Genomic DNA, 18,307 nt, shown 5'->3' with positions numbered 1-18,307 from the left:
TTTGCATCTTCCAGATTGCCAGTGAGGGTGATCACTTTTTTAATATTTTATCGATCATGTGTGTTTGATTTTAAGTGAAAGCTTTCTTCAATTTTTTTAGCCTATTTTTCTGCTAGCTTTGTCTTTGTGAGTATTCTAATCTTTTATCAATTTGTCATTTACAATTTGTACTTGTTACAAATATCTTATTTTTTTTTTTACAGTTAGTGGCATGGTTTTTCACTCTCCATATCTCTTGAAAATGATTTAATTTTAACGTAGTTGGCCATATTAATTTTTTCCTTTATAGTTTTTAACCTTTGCCTTATTTAAGAAATTATTCCTTCCTTTGAGGTCATGAGATTATTCTCCTTTCTAGCTTTTTCTTTTTTTTTTTTAACATGGGCAGGCACTGGGATTCGAACCCGGGTCCTTTGGCATAGCAGGTGAGCATTCTTGCCTGCTGAGCCACCATAGCCTGCCCCTCCTTTCTAGTCTTGTAAAGGTTTTATAGTTTTATTTTTTAGTCTTTATGTCTTCAATATACCTGGAATTCTTTTTTGTATATTTTGTAGGCATCTAATTTCACTTTTTCCAATAGGTATTGTCTTAGAATCCTTTATCAATAGTTTCCTTTCCTCAATGTTCTGCAATACCTCTCTGTCATAAATAAAAATTCCCTATATGTATGGTCCATTTCTGGGCTTTCTGTTGTATTTTATTGATCTAATTATCTATTCCTGAGCAATACTGATCATTTTAATTACTGTACTCTTTTTTTTTTTGTACGCTGTGTGGTGGGGTCACATTTCATTCTTTTTCCATGTGAGTATTCCGTTATTATACCACCATTTGTTGAATTTTTTTTGTTTGTTAGTTTTGCTTATTTGTTTTGGGAAGTGCATGTGCTGGGAATTGAACCCAGGTCTCCTGCATGGCAGGCGAGAATTCCACCTCTGAACTACCATTGCATCCCCCCTAATTACTGTAGCTTTATAATAACTCCTTTTTTGTTTGCTTCCGGCTCTTATTAATCATGTCCAACTCCAACTTCCATCTTCACTTATAATAACTCTTTTTTTTTTGATAACTAATTTTTATTTTTTTATTTTTTTTATATACGGAAAGAAAAAGAAAGAAAGAAAGAAATTAACACAACATTTAGAAATCATACCGTTCTACATATGCACTCAGTAATTCTTAACATCATCACATAGATGCATGATCATCGTTTCTTAGTACATTTGCATCAGTTTAGAGGAACTAGCAACACAACAGAAAAAGATATAAAATGTTAATATAGAGAAAAGAAATAAAAGTAGTAATAACAGTAAAAAACAACAACAAAAAAACCCTATAGCTCAGATGCAGCTTCATTCAGTGTTTTAACATGATTACTTTACAATTAGGTATTATTGTGCTGTCCATTTTTGAGTTTTTGTATCTAGTCCTGTTGCACAGTCTGTATCCCTTCCGCTCCAATTACCCATTATCTTACCCTGTTTCTAACTCCTGCTGGACTCTGTTACCAATGACATAGTTCAAGTTTATTCTCGAATGTCCTTTCACATCAGTGGGACCATACAGTATTTGTCCTTTAGTTTTTGGCTAGACTCACTCAGCATAATATTCTCTAGGTCCATCCATGTTATTACATGCTTCATAAGTTTATCTAGTCTTAAAGCTGCATAATATTCCTTCGTATGTATATACCACAGTTTATTTAGCCATTCTTCTGTTGATGGACATTTTGGCTGTTTCCATCTCTTTGCAATTGTAAATAACGCTGCTATAAACATTGGTGTGCAAATGTCCGTTTGTGTCTTTGCCCTTAAGTCCTTTGAGTAGATACCTAGCAATGGTATTGCTGGGTCGTATGGCAATTCTATATTCAGCTTTTTGAGGAACCGCCAAACTGCCTTCCACAGTGGTTGCACCATTTGACATTCCCACCAACAGTGGATAAGTGTGCCTCTTTCTCCGCATCCTCTCCAGCACTTGTCATTTTCTGTTTTGTTGATAATGACCATTCTGGTGGGTGTGAGATGATATCTCATTGTGGTTTTGATTTGCATTTCTCTAATGGCCAGGGACATTGAGCATTTCTTCATGTGCCTCTTGGCCATCCGTATTTCCTCTTCTGGTAGGTGGCTGTTCAAGTCTTTTTCCCATTTTGTAATTGGGTTGGCTGTCTTTTTGTTGTTGAGTTGAACAATCTCTTTATATATTCTGGATACTAGACCTTTATCTGATATGTCATTTCCAAACATTATCTCCCATTGTGTAGGCTGTCTTTCTACTTTCTTGATGAAGTTCTTTGATGCACAAAAGTGTTTAATTTTGAGGAGCTCCCATTTATTTATTTCTTTCTTCAGTGCTCTTGCTTTAGGTTTAAGGTCCATAAAACCACCTCCAGTTGTAAGATTCATAAGACATCCCCCTACATTTTCCTCTAACTGTTTTATGGTCTTAGACCTAATGTTTAGATCTTTGATCCATTTTGAGTTAACTTTTGTATAAGGTGTGAGATGCGGGTCTTCTTTCATTCTTTTGCATATGGATATCCAGTTCTCTAGGCCCCATTTATTGAAGAGACTGTTCTGTCCCAGGTGAGTTGGCTTGACTGCCTTATCAAAGATCAAATGTCCATAGATGAGAGGGTCTATATCTGAGCACTCTATTCGATTCCATTGGTCGATATATCTGTCTTTATGCCAATACCATGCTGTTTTGACCACTGTGGCTTCATAATATGCCTTAAAGTCAGGCATCGCGAGACCTCCAGCTTCGTTTTTTTTCCTCAAGATGTTTTTAGCAATTCGGGGCACGCTGCCCTTCCAGATAAATTTGCTTATTGGTTTTTCTATTTCTGAAAAATAAGTTGTTGGGATTTTGATTGGTATTGCATTGAATATGTAGATCAGTTTAGGTAGGATTGACATCTTAATTATATTTAGTCTTCCAATCCATGAACACGGTATGCCCTTCCATCTATTTAGGTCTTCTGTGATTTCTTTTAGCAGTTTTTTGTAGTTTTCTTTATATAGGTTTTTTGTCTCTTTGGTTAAATTTATTCCTAGGTATTTTATTCTTTTAGTTGCGATTGTAAATGGGATTCGTTTCTTGATTTCCCCCTCAGCTTGTTCATTACTAGTGTATAGAAAAGCTACAGATTTTTGAATTTTGATCTTGTAGGCTGCTACTTTGCTGTACTCATTTATTAGCTCTAGTAGTTTTGTTGTGGATTTTTCCGGGTTTTCGACGTATAGTATCATATCGTCTGCAAACAGTGATAGTTTTACTTCTTCCTTTCCAATTTTGATGCCTTGTATTTCTTTTTCTTGTCTAATTGCTTTGGCTAGAACTTCTAACACAATGTTGAATAATAGTGGTGATAGTGGACATCCTTGTCTTGTTCCTGATTTTAGGGGGAAAGTTTTCAATTTTTCCCCATTGAGGATGATATTAGCTGTGGGTTTTTCATATATTCCCTCTATCATTTTAAGGAAGTTCCCTTGTATTCCTATCTTTTGAAGTGTTTTCAGCAGGAAAGGATGTTGAATCTTGTCAAATGCCTTCTCTGCATCAATTGAGATGATCATGTGATTTTTCTGCTTTGATTTGTTGATGTGGTGTATTACATTAATTGATTTTCTTATGTTGAACCATCCTTGCATACCTGGGATGAATCCTACTTGGTCATGATGTATAATTCTTTTAATGTGTTGTTGAATACGATTTGCTAGAATTTTATTGAGGATTTTTGCATCTATATTCATTAGAGAGATTGGTCTGTAGTTTTCTTTTTTTGTAATATCTTTGCCTGGTTTTGGTATGAGGGTGATGTTGGCTTCATAGAATGAATAGGTAGTTTTCCCTCCACTTCGATTATTTTGAAGAGTTTGAGGAGGGTTGGTACTAATTCCTTCTGGAATGTTTGATAGAATTCACATGTGAAGCCATCTGGTTCTGGACTTTTCTTTTTAGGGAGCTTTTGAATGACTAATTCAATCTTTTTACTTGTGATTGGTTTGTTGAGGTCATCTATTTCTTCTTGAGTCAAAGTTGGTTGTTCATGTCTTTCCAGGAACCCGTCCATTTCATCTACATTGTTGTATTTATTAGCGTAAAGTTGTTCATAGTATCCTGTTATTACCGCCTTTATTTCTGTGAGGTCAGTAGTTATGTCTCCTCTTCTATTTCTGATCTTATTTATTTGCATCCTCTCTCTTCTTCTTTTTGTCAATCTTGCTAAGGGCCCATCAATCTTATTGATTTTCTCATAGAACCAACTTCTGGTCTTATTGATTTTCTCTATTGTTTTCAATTTCATTTATTTCTTCTCTAATCTTTGTTATTTCTTTCCTTTTGCTTGCTTTGGGATTAGTTTGCTGTTCTTTCTCCAGTTCTTCCAAGTGGACAGTTAATTCCTGCATTTTTGCCTTTTCTTCTTTTCTGATAAAGGCATTTAGGGCAATAAATTTCCCTCTTAGCACTGCCTTTGCTGCGTCCCATAAGTTTTGATATGTTGTGTTTTCATTTTCATTCGCCTCTAGGTATTTACTAATTTCTCTTGCAATTTCTTCTTTGACCCACTTGTTGTTTAAGAGTGTGTTGTTGAGCCTCCATGTATTTGTGAATTTTCTGGCACTCCGCCTATTATTGATTTCCAACTTCATTCCTTTATGATCCGAGAAAGTGTTGTGTATGATTTCAATCTTTTTAAATTTGTTAAGACTTGCTTTGTGACCCAGCATATGGTCTATCTTTGAGAATGATCCATGAGCACTTGAAAAAAAGGTGTATCCTGCTGTTGTGGGATGTAATGTCCTATAGATGTCTGTTAAGTCTAGCTCATTTATAGTAATATTCAGATTCTCTATTTCTTTATTGATCCTCTGTCTAGATGTTCTGTCCATTGATGAGAGTGGTGAATTGAAGTCTCCAACTATTATGGTATATGTGTCTATTTCCCTTTTCAGTGTTTGCAGTATATTCCTCACGTATTTTGGGGCATTCTGGTTCGGTGCATAAATATTTATGATTGTTATGTCTTCTTGTTTAATTGTTCCTTTTATTAGTATATAGTGTCCTTCTTTGTCTCTTTTAACTGTTTTACATTTGAAGTCTAATTTGTTGGATATTAGTATAGCCACTCCTGCTCTTTTCTGGTTGTTATTTGCATGAAATATCTTTTCCCAACCTTTCACTTTCAACCTATATTTATCTTTGGGTCTAAGATGTGTTTCCTGTAGACAGCATATAGAAGGATCCTGTTTTTTAATCCATTCTGCCAGTCTATGTCTTTTGATTGGGGAATTCAGTCCATTAACATTTAGAGTTATTACTGTTTGGATAATATTTTCCTCTACCATTTTGTCTTTTGTATTATATATATCATATCTGACTTTCCTTCTTTCTACACTCTTCTCCATATCTCTCTCTTCTGTCTGTTTGTATCTGACTCTAGTGCTCCCTTTAGTATTTCTTGCAGAGCTGGTCTCTTGGTCACAAATTCTCTCAGTGACTTTTTGTCTGAGAATGTTTTAATTTCTCCCTCATTTTTGAAGGACAATTTTGCTGGATATAGGAGTCTTGGTTGGCTGTTTTTCTCTTTTAGTAACTTAAATATATCATCCCCCTGTCTTCTAGCTTCCATGGTTTCTGCTGAGAAATCTACACATAGTCTTATTGGGTTTCCCTTGTATGTGACAGATTGTTTTTCTCTCGCTGCTTTCAAGATCCTCTCTTTCTCTTTGACCTCTGACATTCTAACTAATAAGTGTCTTGGGGAACACCTATTTGGGTCTAATCTCTTTGGGGTGCGCTGCACTTCTTGGATCTGTAATTTTAGGTCTTTCATAAGAGTTGGGAAATTTTCAGTGATAATTTCTTCCATTAGTTTTTCTCCTCCTTTTCCCTTCTCTTCTCCTTCTGGGAAACACGTATATTTGTGCGGTTCATATTGTCCTTGAGTTCCCTGATACCCTGTTCGAATTTTTCCATTCTTTTCCGGATAGTTTCTGTTTCTTTTTGAAATTCAGATGTTGTATCCTCCAAATCACTAATTCTATCTTCTTTCTCTTTAAATCTATCATTGTAGGTATCCATTGTTTTTTCCATCTTTTCTACTTTATCTTTCACTTCCATAAGCTCTGTGATTTGTTTTTTCAGTTTTTCTATTTCTTCTTTATGTTCAGCCCATGTCTTCTTCATGTCCTCCCTCAATTTATCGATTTCGTTTTTGAAGAGGTTTTCCATTTCTGTTCGTATATTCAGCATTAGTTGTTTCAGCTCCTGTATCTCATTTGAACTATTGGTTTGTTCCTTTGACTGGGCCATATTTTCAATTTTCTGAGCGTGATCCGTTATCTTCTGCTGGCGTCTGGGCATTTAGTCAGATTTCCCTGAGTGTTGGACCCCACAGGTTGTAAGATTTTTCTGTGAAATCTCTGGGTTCTGTTTTTCTTATCCTGCCCAGTAGGTGGCACTCATGGCACACGTTTGTCTACGGGATCCACCAGTAAAAGTTGCTGTGGGTCCTTTAACTCTGGAAAACTCTCGCTGTAGGGGAGGTTTGGCAGCCGAAGCATCTTGGAAGAGTGCCAGCTGGCCCGGGGGTCCGAACGCGGGGAGGGTCGCCGGCCGCCGCAGCACTTGAGAGCGCCCAACCAAATTTCCTAGTCAGCCCGGGGCGCCAAGCGTGGCGGAAGGGTGCCAGCTGTCGCAGCCCGGGAGAGTGCACTGTTCCCAGCCGGACCGGGGAGTCACGTGTTTGGAAGGGACCCCCTGGTCACCGTTCTCTGCAGTCTGGGGATTTCTGACCCAACTCTTTCAGTTGGTCCGGGGGGCCTTGCGTGGTGGGGATGCCAGCCGCCGCGGCCTGAGGGGACCGCCTGCCCAATTTTGCCAGCTGGCCTGGGAAGGAGGAAGGGAGGGACTCCGGCCGCTTGCCGTCCTGCCCAGGAAAGCCCGCGTCCCTCGGTGTTCTCACCGGAGCTGGTTCTCCCAGACAGTCAGCCATTCCAGGATGGGGTACGCTGTCCCTTTGATCTCCGTCGTGGCTCTGGGAGCTGCTCTGTATTGTCTCCCGCAGTAGCTGTTCTGGAGGAGGAAAGGTGAGGGCGGCAAGGCTGTCGAGGCTGGTGGCGGAGGAGCCGGTGAAGGCTGAAGAGGCACCGTGGTGGTTGGAGAGCCGCCGGAGCAGGAGGGGGAAGAGGGGAGAAGGAGGGCAGGCGGGTCGGCTGCTGTGGGGTGTGGGCGCCGCGCGGCGGGCCGGCGGAGAAAGAGGGGAGAAGGGCACTTATAATAACTCTTGATGTCTATTAGGGAAAATTCCCCACCTTGTTCCTTTTTCCTTCAAAAATACCTTGTCTATTCTTTTGCCTTTACACTTTCATATAAAGTTTGGTGTCAGGTTGTTATATTCCAAGAAAAACTTTGGAATAGTGATTAGAATTTTATTGAGTGATAAACTGGGAGAACTGACAACTTTTCAATCTATTTATCCATAAATATCGTATGTTTTCATAGTCATCTTCTAATACCTTTCACTAAAGTTTGATAATTTTTTCCACAAAGTCCTTAATATGTTTTATTAGATTTAGTCTCAAAGACTTTATATTTTTACTTGCTACTATAAATGGTAGCTTTTTAAAGTCATATTTTCTACTTGGCTGCTGGTACATAGAAATGCAAATAACTTTCTAATTTCAATTTGTGTCTAGCAACAATTTTAAGCTGTCTTCTTAATTCTAATTTATCTGGAGGTTCTTTTGAATTTACTATATATATAAATATATAAATCTAAATATATATAGCATATATATAGTATTTCTTTTCCTTTTCAATCTTAATATCTTTTATTTTTTCTTGGCTTATCTCACTGGCTAATATCCTTAGTGCAGTCTGAATAGAAGTGGTGATATTTTCCATACTTAATGTGTTCCTGATCTTAAAGAGAATCTCAGAATTTTATCATTAAGTGTAATGATTACCACATATACATTTTTCGAGAACTTTATCCAGGTTAAGGAAGTTTCCTTCTACTTCTAGTTTGTTAATAACTTTTAAATCATAATTGATTTCAGATTGTATTGAACTCTTGTTCTGTATCCACTGAGATAGTTAATTGTTTCTCTCTTAATCTGTTAATGTAGTGAATTATATTAATTTTCTAATACTAAATCAACCGTACATGCCTGGGACAAAATCAATTTTTTCAAAAAAAATTTTCTTTCAACTTTTTTTTTTTGTGTGTGGGAAAATAACATATACAAAAGCAATAAATTTCAAAGTACACTGCAACAATTAGTCATAGAACAGATTTCAGAGTTTGATATGGGTTACAATTCCACAATTTTAGGTTTTTATTTCTAGCTGCTAAGATACTGGAGTCTAAAAGAAATATCAATATAATGAGTCAGTAATCATACTCATTTGTTTAAACCCTACCTTCTCTATAACTCCACCATCACCTTTGACCTTTCTCCTACTCTTTAGGGGTATTTGGGTATGGCCATTCTAACTTTTTCATATTGGGAGGGGCTATCAATAATATGGCTTGGGGGATGGAACTAGTTAATGTCCTGGAGAGGCTGGCCCCTCTGCATTTCAGGACTTATCTGGTCCAGGGACCCATCTGAAGGTTGTAGGTTTCTGGTAAGTTACCCTAGAGCATGGAACTTTTGTAGAATCTTACGTAACACCCTAGATGTTCTTTAGAATTTGTTTGGGGTTTGGCAAGCTGTGATAGGTAGCAGTGTTTAACCGAAGCTTGTATAAGAGTGACCCCCAGAGTAGCCTCTCGGCTGTATTTGAATTCTCTCAGCCACTGATACCTTATGTGTTCTACTTCTTTTCCCCCTTTTGGTCAGTTTGGTATTGTTGATACCACAGTGCCAGGGCTAGACTCATCCCTGGGGGTCTTCTCTCTTTGTGGGCATTTTTAAACTTCTTTAATGGTCATAGGACTATTAATTTTTTCAGTTTCTTTTTAAGGAGCTTTGTAAGTTGTATTTTGCTTGGACTTTCCCATTCGATCTAAGTGCTTAGATACTTTGGTGACCCTGTTTTACCTATACTTGTGTTACCTTTGTTATCCTTAACATTATTTATTCGGCCTTCTCATGTTTTTAAATAATTATCCTTTGCAATATTTCTCAGTTTTATTATTTTAAAGAGTGAACATTTTTTTTTTGACTCTCTATTACATGTTCATTTTCTGTTTCATTACTTTGAACTCTTATATTTATTTATTTTTCCCTCTGCCTTTGGTTTCCTGTGAAATTTGTCGAGTCTTGACTTATGGCCTAGAATATGGTCAAATTTTTGTAAATAGTCCATGCATGCTTGAAGAGAATTTTAATTTGCCAGTTTTGGTGTAGTTCTGTATGTGCCATTAGCTAAAACTTGTTAAATTTGCTGTTTGAATCTTATATAATTGTGCTATTTATTTCTTTATTTTCCTGTCAGTTTGAGCTAATAATTACTGGCAGAGATTTCTTAAAATTCATCCCCTATATTTTGGTGGATTTTTTCAATTTCTCCCTGTAGTTCTACTAAGGTTTGCTGTATATATGTTTTGAAGGTACACTGTTAGGTACATTCAGGTTTCAAAATTGTCTGTTATTCTGGTGAATTGAACCTCTTATCATGACTCTTTTTATTTCTAATGCTTGTTGCCTTAAAGTCTGTTTTATCAGATGTTGATTGTCGTTACGCTGGTCGTCTTTTGATTATTTTCAGTGCTTCTTTTTAGTTGGTGCTTGAGTTAGAATTGCATCCTCCAGGGAGGATTCATCTTGGCCTTGAGGCCTACTGATCCAGGACCACTTCAAGTTACATTCATCCCTTAAAGGTTTTCTGTTTAAACAGCTAATGTGAATGTAGGACAAAACATATGTGACAGTGGTTACAATTCAGGGAAAGACATTTTTTTCTCTCTCTCCTTCCCCATTTCCAAGATCACAACAGGCAGATTTCTTTGCTTTCCTTATTTATATGGTAGGTTTACTTCTAGTTCATATTCATTGGAAAGTGTAGCCTTTTGTGTCTCAGTCTCCTGTGAGCTGTGCCACTTTGAGGGGTTCCTAAACTCTATCTGCACCCCACATCACCATCCCTAAAACTCCAGGTTCCTAGGATTTGGCAGAGATCCTCAGGGCAAAAGTTGGCTTTCTCACTTGCTTACCACCCAAGGTTTCCACTTTCCATTTGTTGTTGGTCTTTGGAGATTTTTCGCTTTCTTGTTTGCTTAATGATTCATTAAAAAAATATATTTTTGTTATTTTGTCTAGTTTTTTAAGTTATTTTTATTAGGAGGGCCATTTTTGAGCTCTTATAAAATGAAAAATGAACATCTCAATAGCTTTTCCTTATAAATATATTAAAATCAGGTTTTCTTGGCTGTGAGCCTTATCTTTTATACTCTGAAGACTTTGAAAGTAAGATAAAAGATGATTCAGTATAAGCCTAATATTTAAGATGCTGCTTCTCTTCCATCTGAAACAACTAGTAGCTGTGGATCAAAAGCCTAACTTAGAATTCTCTTCATTTGCTTTATACTGTGTACTCTCAGACTGGGGTGTCAGGATAAGGAGTTGGATTTGAGTTTAATTCCACTAAAGAGAATATCTAATCTTTTAAATTGTTCTTGAACTCTGAATTCACAAACATTAAATACCCCTCTTGTGCTTATAGTTTCCTGTCTTAGAATGTACTTTCATAAATATTTAATTAAGGAACAAGTTGCGTGCTCTGCGTCCTTGGAAAAACTATTTAATTTTTCTGTGCCTCAGTTTCTTCTTATGTAAAATGAGAATACGATAGTACTAACTATGCTGGAGTCATTGGTAGGATTAATAAATAGTGTATGTAAAGCCCCTTGGAGAGTCGGGCACATAATAATCTTGGAATAACTGTTAGCTCCTGTTACTGCTGCTTCTGCTGTTCTTGTAATTATTATTGCTGTTATCTTCAGCTTCATAATGAAAACAACTCAGTTTATTCTAATGTATTTCTTAGGTATGTACCTGTCAAAGATCTGTTGGGAATTTATAAGAAACTCTATGGCCGAGAAGTCATCACCAAAAATGTAATTGTTGACTGTTCGTATCTTCAGTTCTTGGGAATGTAAGTGTAACCCAGAGAAAACTTCGCAGCTGATTTTATTTTAAAAGTATAACTTCACTAGTACACTTTTCAATGTCTCAGTGTCCCGAGAGTTTAAGATATGTGGATTTTACTCCTTCAAAGGCAGCAGATATAAGTTGAGGGAGCTTTTTCTTCATTATTTGCTTCATTTCTCTGTAGAAAACACCGCTCAGAGTCAAATTGTTGTTTGTGTTGCAGGTATGGTGAGATGTTAGCTGTTTCCAAGGTAAGTGCTTTAATTTTATAAATGCTCTTACGTTAAAGGTTATACAGATACCAGGTATAGAACCTGATTTATTTACTTTTCTTTCTCTCTGCTGTAGCTTTATCCCACTTATTCTAAGAAGTCTCCATTTTTGGTAGAACAATTCCAGGACTATTTCCTTGGAGGATTGGATGACATGGCATATTGGTCCACCAAGATTTACCATCTAACAAGCTTTATGTTAGAGAATGGCACCAGGTGAATTATTACTCTCTTTCTTATACCAATCGCTCTCTGCCTTGCCACCTTCTTCTCCAACATAACTCCCAGGGTTTCCAACTGATCAAATAACAGTAATAAAAAAAAATCTCACGAGGTGCTATCCTAACCTAATTAAGGAGGAAAAGAATGGAAACATGGTCATCTCAAAATCTTAACATTCCCATCAAATTAGAGCTGCTGATGTCTCCCGTGTTTTCGGGATAGAGAGGTAGATAGTGCAGATTTCGTGGTCTGCAAGAAATGGCTTAGCTGGGAAGGAATCAGCTTCCACAGCTGGACCTCTGTTTGTTTCCTTTTGGGAGAACACAAGCTGCGAGCTTGAGTGCCAGCCCCCCACAGGCTCTGCAGTGGCTCCAGCCACTGTGCTTTTACTGCAGCCAGTAATGGTGGCGGGGGCGGGGTAAGCCCACACACCCCATTGACCTCCCAGGGTTCAAGGCTTTCAAAGGGCACTTCCCCTAAAACTAAAAGGACAGAAAAAACGAGAACTCCAAATACTTCTCTCCATCTCTCCCACACTTCGTTAGAGCCAGGAATGGATGCATTTGTAAGGCATAGCCTTCTGCAAAACTTGACGTTCAGTCCAGATGGGACAGCTGCTTTTCTTTTCCTCAGTGTGCCAAGAAGAGTGTCAGAGAGACTCGGGGATTCTAGGTCAGCGTAGACGGGGATTGTCACCTCTTCAGCCTGAATGATCCTTAGCCTCTCCCAGGTTTTTCTCGGAGCTCAAGTGCCACCATATACCTGAGAGTGCTGTCCCTCCCCACTGCTGAATCACGAGAAGCAGGGTGGGGAGTTGAGTAGGAAACATCTGAAGCAGTGTCTGATGCCCGAAAGGGCACGTGGGGAGCTTAAGCAGCAGCCAGAGCAGTGGAAAAGGTGGAGAGGGGCCCTGTGGGTAGGACCTATGCCTGGGGGCTGTGCCAGGTAAGGGTCGCAGAAAGGCTGGGTATATAGACGTCCGCATGGCCCAAACAGGCTCTGAAATAGTATACACTGGATGATGTTCCTTTACCCTTATAAACATTTGCTAATAGTCAAATATTGTTAAGCCTAATTTTATATTTAAAAGAAATTTCTTTCTTCTCTCTAATTGAAAGCTTGATCTCTCTTTCTGTTTCTTTAATTGTTGTTGTATGTAGCAATGCTGGCTTTCAGAGATGTAGAACTCCAACTCTGAGTCTAAGATGTCACACAGGTACCCAAAGTTACAGGGAGAGACCAGGTTATACACATACAGCACAGCCTCTCAAAATCTAGAAATAACATTTACAGCTCCAGACTAAATGTGACTGCTGTAAGAGCTTACAATCCAGGCCCCAGTTTTCTTATAACTATCTTCTAAAAGAGACCATACAATATTTGTTCTTTTGTTTCTGACTTATTTTGCACCACATAATGTCTCAAAGTTTCATTTATCTCATTGCGTGCCTTACATGCAACGTTCCTTGTTCCTTTCTGTAGCTGCACAATAGTCCATCATATACACACCACAGTTTGCCCTTCTGCTTTTCGGTCAGTGTATCCTTCAGCCACCTCCATCCATTGAGCATCATGGATAATGTCCAAAGTCAACAATCCATGTCTCACTTTATCCTCACTTAGTTGTGCAGAGCCCAAATACCCCTAAAGATTGGGAGGAGGATCGAAGGAGAAGGTGGAATTATAACAGAGAAGATAGGATTTAACGAATGAGTGCGACTGCTGTATCATTAGATGGAGATTTCTTTGTCTCCAGTGTCTTGGAGCAGCTAGAAAGAAAAACCTAAAGTTATGGAACTGTAACCCATACCAAACTCTGAAATCTGTTCTATAACTACTTATTACAGAGTCCTTTGAAATATACTGCTTTTTTGTATATGTTATATTTCACAATAAAAAATGTTAAAAAGAAAGCAAAAAATACATATATCCTTTGAAGACAAATTCTATTTTAACCTGGCAAATATTAAGGTTGTTTTTAAGACTTGGTAAGTAACAATTTGGCATGAATAAGCAATCCATTTGTCAATGAAGGCCATTTTTAATAGCCAAATAGACCTCAAATAAAATCCACCCTCTTTCTGTGGCTGTGGATTATTGGGTGCATGCCAACGCAGTGGTGAGAATTTGGGGCTTTGGAATTTAAGAGACCTGCCAGTCAGCCTCTTGCAAGTTTAACAACTTGCTCTGAATTCTCTGGAGCTGGTTGTTAAACCTCCCTAAGCTTTAGTTTCCCCGTCTTTAAAATGGGGATGCTAATAATTCTGTCCCTATTATATAGCATTGTCGTGAGGAGTAAATGCCATCTCTCATTTAAAGAGATCTCATGTAATAACCACTTAATAAGTGTTGGCTGTTAGCACTGTAATTATGCTGAGAAGGAGGTTAAGTTTATATGGGGAAGATGCGTAACATGTAACCCTGCTTGGGTGAGTGACCTGCCTTTACTTGTTCTCTATAATCCATGGGTAATGATCCTTAAATGGAGAACAGTTTTTAATGTTTGTTTTTATTTGGTTCTTCACATAGCTAAGGGAAGATGGGTAGCTGATATCCTTTAATTAGAAGGAAATAATTGGGAAGGAACCTACTTCTCTTGTCTCTTGATCTCTGTCCTCATTTAGCAAGGCAGAAATTGCCATGAATTTCTTAGGCTGGCCCTGAGAAAGACTTGGACAGGAAAAATTTGTCTCTAGCTTCTTTCTCCCTCCTCTGTGGAATCTCTCTCCCAGCAATTGGTCCGTCCCGCCTCCAAGCTCCTGGCCTTTCTACTGCCTCCCTCGGGGAGCTCCTGCAAACCTTCCTCTCCTTAAAAATAGCCTTTTTCTTAAAATAAAGATGGCCCCAAAGTGATACCTGCTCCCCTGATGCTTCGGTTCAGAGTTAGGGGTAAAGGCCCTGACCAAAAGCTACATGTCTTAGGCCCTCTCGGGCTTAAGTGGGCACTGGTGGGCAGAAGGCCATACAGTTAGGTGCTGGTTTCTTTCACAGGCTCGAAGGCGCCTGGAGTTTGCATGGGCCTGCAAAGTGGGCGGGGAGGGGATAGGACGGCTGTGAGTCTGGGGGGACGTTGATGTGGGACAGTCCACATCGTCAGACCACCGCCTGCAGCTTCCCGCCCCATGCTAGAAGGCCCTGGGCCCTGGGGGACCTGTGTGGATTGGTGATGAGCAGCTCGAAGCTAGGCCTTCTGCAGGTGAAATGCTCCACCAATTCTCAGTCAAGTTCATGCTTGGAAAGAAGGAAGAAAGATGCCTAATTCGTTTGACTCTTTCCCCAGCGACTGCACCCTACCTGAGAACCCTCTCTTCATAGCATGTGGAGGCCGGCAAAACATTAGCTACGGGTAAGTGGATTCTAAAAGCGGGCATTAGGAGAAGAGCGTTCCAGCCAGTGGTGGTTTCTTGTAGATGTTGAGTGCGTGGCATTTGCAGACAAACAGATATAGGTTAAAATTCCAGCTCTGCCATTTACAACTATGTGTGATTTTTTTTTCCTGAGTTATGGCTTCCTCCTTCTGTGAAATGGAAAAAAATACACATATGCATCACTCCCAGAGTGATGGCAGGGATCATGTGTATCAAACAGATATAAAGCAATTGACGCATAGTAAGTTGCTCACAAAATGGCAGTTACATTAGGATTACTGTTGTTATTACTGTTTTTACTCATAAACTTTGTCCAAATTTCACCCTGAAAAAATATTTAGCAATAAGACAGCAGTGATTTCTGTGGAAGAAGACCTCATTTGTATTTTAATAAATAGCTTGTTTTCAAACAAGAGTCGAGAGGTTATATCCCAGAGGTTATTCTTACACATTATACAGATACCCCCCTTTAGTTTAAGGTATATTAGGCTAGAGGGAAGTGCCTGAAAATGTAGAGCTGTGTTCCAGCAGCCATGTTTCTTGAAGACGATTGCATAATTATATAGTTTTCGCACTGTGACTGTGATTGTGAAAGCCTTGTGTCTGATGCTCCTTTTTTCTATGATATGGACAGATGAGTAAAACATATGGATTAAAAATAAGTAAATGGGGGAACAAATGTTAAAATAAATTGGGTAGACAGACATACTAGTGGTCAATGAGAGGGAGGGGTATGGGGTTTGCTATGTATGAGTTTCTTCTTTTTCTTATTTCTTTTTCTGGAGTGATGTACGTGTTCTGAGAAATGATCATGGCGATGAATATACAACTATGTGTATATTCAAATATACAGAATATCATTGTGATCCATTGATTGTTAACCAAGTATGGGATGTTCATATGTTAGAATGTTTGTGTTTGTATGTTGTTTGGTTTTATCAATAAAAATTGAAAAAAAGAACAATAGCTTACCCTGCTAGACTCAGGTACCAACCACCAATCATTCATTCATTTAATAAATATTTATTAATCATTAGGTGCCAGCAATTAATTCAGGCACTTGAGATGCCATTGTAAATGAGACAAAAATAGTTCCTACTCTCGTAGAGTGTAAAGGTTAGCAGGTGTCAGCACTGAAGAAGGATTTGTAAATATTGTAAGTGTTATGAAGGAAAAGTGTGGGGCATTCTGGGGCTCTAACACAGAGCAGGAGAGCCTTCCTTGAAGAAGTAATGTTTTAACTGAGATATTTAGGGTACTAGTTACTCAAACAGAGGTTATTACTAAGGTGAGAGGGAGCTTTTGAAGAACTGAATAATTTTAGGAAGTGTTCATTTAAATCCTCATTATGTAATTTTATTTGAATTAGGTAGATTTTAAAAAATTGAATTGAACACCTGTAGATTGGGTTTATTTCTACACTGTCAGAATCCTTTCTCTCTACAATGGGACCCCTTTCAGTTGTTTCTGTTGCCTTCCCAACCCTTCAATCATTTCTAAAGACTGTCTGACCCTTCTAAGTATCTGATTTATGTAAGGGTGGGGAAAGTATCTGAATCTGAAATGTACTTTTTTTTATTTCCCACCCCTTGCTGATTTTGTTTATTAGTTCAAGTAACTTTGCTATAGATTTCTCAGGATCTTCCAAGTATAGTATCATACCATCTTCATGAAAATGTATTTTTATTGTGTAATTAATTCCAGCATATAAAGTTATATCAGTAAGCCCATATGCCAGTTTCCCAACGAGCTATAGACCAGTCTCTTGACCTTCTATGTGAAACATTAAAATAATCTTTACTTTTAGAAATCTCGGAGAAATTCAAGCCTTTTACTCCCATTATAGAATGCTGAGGCTAGAAGAAATATCATTTCTTATAAGATTCATCTTTTAAACCTTGGAAACATGTTTACTAAAAGATTTTTGTGGACTCTCCTATGGAGGGTATTCTAAAATTTTGTTTTCTGTGGTGGTGTTCTTTCAGCTCTCAGTTATTAAAATTTTATATCCTTTTAACCTGTGATTAATTTGACTATATGTACTCCAATTCAGTTATCAGGGGATGGGTTGTTTTCTCAGTCTTAACCATTTCATCATTCTCTCTTTCCAACAGCTCAAAAGGGCAGAAGATTGATTTTCATAGAAATTCAACTGTATCCCTAACTGAAGATATTGAAAGAAATATAAGCTACACAGAGAGAGGAGTGTTCTTTAGTGTGGATTCCTGGACCCAAGTAAGAATTTTCTGCTGTTAACAGAGAAAGAGGAAAATGCTGCTGCTGTGATATCTTGTTTTGTACAGTCATTGGGGATTTAATCATCCATCGAGAGTCACCAACGCATGTCTCAGGCCAGCAAATACCTCTGGCCTCCAAATCTGGTTTGTTTCAGGGATGCCCTGACCTGGGAGTCTGGGCCTCAGTGGCATCTGGCAAGTCCAGTGGTGGCCATGGTAGCCCTGGCCCCTAGGCCAAGCCTGTGGGACCCAAGTCTAAAGCATGTTGGCGATATTGAAGGCTCACCATGTAGAGACCCAGGGATACCGTTGGAATGACAGGGCATCTTTTAGGTGAAAGACACTCTATTGGGGATATAGGATAAGGAAAGCGACTCTGACCTTGAAGAAATTTCAGTCTTGTAAGGATGAAAAGATAAATACACAAATTACCATTATGTGGGTAGAATGCAACAAATACCATGGGATATCCAAGGTGGAGGGGATGGTTAGATAGTAGGAAATTGATTTTTGCTTTTGGAGAAGGCTTCATGGAGGAAGTGGCATCTGAGTTAGGCCTTGAACAGTAGAGAGGATTTCAGCAGTTGCCGAGGATGTTTTTGGCAATGTGTTAGGAAAGTTTCAGGAGGTTTGGAAATCTGGGAGGAATCTCGTTTGACTGGAACACAAGACAAAGGATACAAGCAAGTCTGAGAGGGTTGGGAGAGTTAGTAGGTGCTGGCTTGTGGAGGGCTCTAAATACCAGGAGAAGGGTTCAGACAGCCTTGTGGTCAGGGTCTCCGGGAGATGGGCAGGGACGTTGGCAGGGCCAGCCTTGTGGGCGTGTGGCCTGTGCAGTCACCCAGGGACCTGCCCTTTGGAAGGGCCCCACACCTGGGCTGATGTGCTACTGCTGTTCTTTAAGATTTGTAATACCTTCTGAGAAAACGGCTTTACATTTTCATTTTGCACCAATTATATAGCTGGCCCTGGATCTAAGAACTTCTATGACTTTGGAGGGAAGTTCTATCACTTTGGAACATATCATTTTGTTCAACTATTTCTATCTGCATCTGTTTTCTTTGCAAAGGAGTGTAAGGGAGGGACTTTCCCAAGGCCTC

The 18,307-nt window shown here is 38.7% G+C and overlaps 1 protein-coding gene across 2 annotated transcripts in view; it reads left to right on the top strand.

Annotated features, from left to right (window-relative positions):
• The window catches only part of GPLD1 (glycosylphosphatidylinositol specific phospholipase D1), a 63,204-nt gene that overhangs the window by 19,087 nt on the left and 25,810 nt on the right, over positions 1–18,307 (top strand). For both annotated transcript variants that reach the window (XM_077143752.1, XM_077143753.1), the window contains 5 exons: positions 11,005–11,112; positions 11,332–11,359; positions 11,457–11,596; positions 14,883–14,948; positions 17,085–17,205. In XM_077143752.1, coding sequence (XP_076999867.1) covers positions 11,005–11,112; positions 11,332–11,359; positions 11,457–11,596; positions 14,883–14,948; positions 17,085–17,205 — 463 coding nt within the window. The remainder of the gene's footprint in view (positions 1–11,004; positions 11,113–11,331; positions 11,360–11,456; positions 11,597–14,882; positions 14,949–17,084; positions 17,206–18,307) is intronic.

The sequence above is a fragment of the Tamandua tetradactyla genome, chromosome 25 (assembly GCF_023851605.1).
Source record: "Tamandua tetradactyla isolate mTamTet1 chromosome 25, mTamTet1.pri, whole genome shotgun sequence".
Lineage (NCBI taxonomy): Eukaryota > Metazoa > Chordata > Mammalia > Pilosa > Myrmecophagidae > Tamandua > Tamandua tetradactyla.
This window is presented reverse-complemented; position numbering and strand designations above follow the sequence as displayed.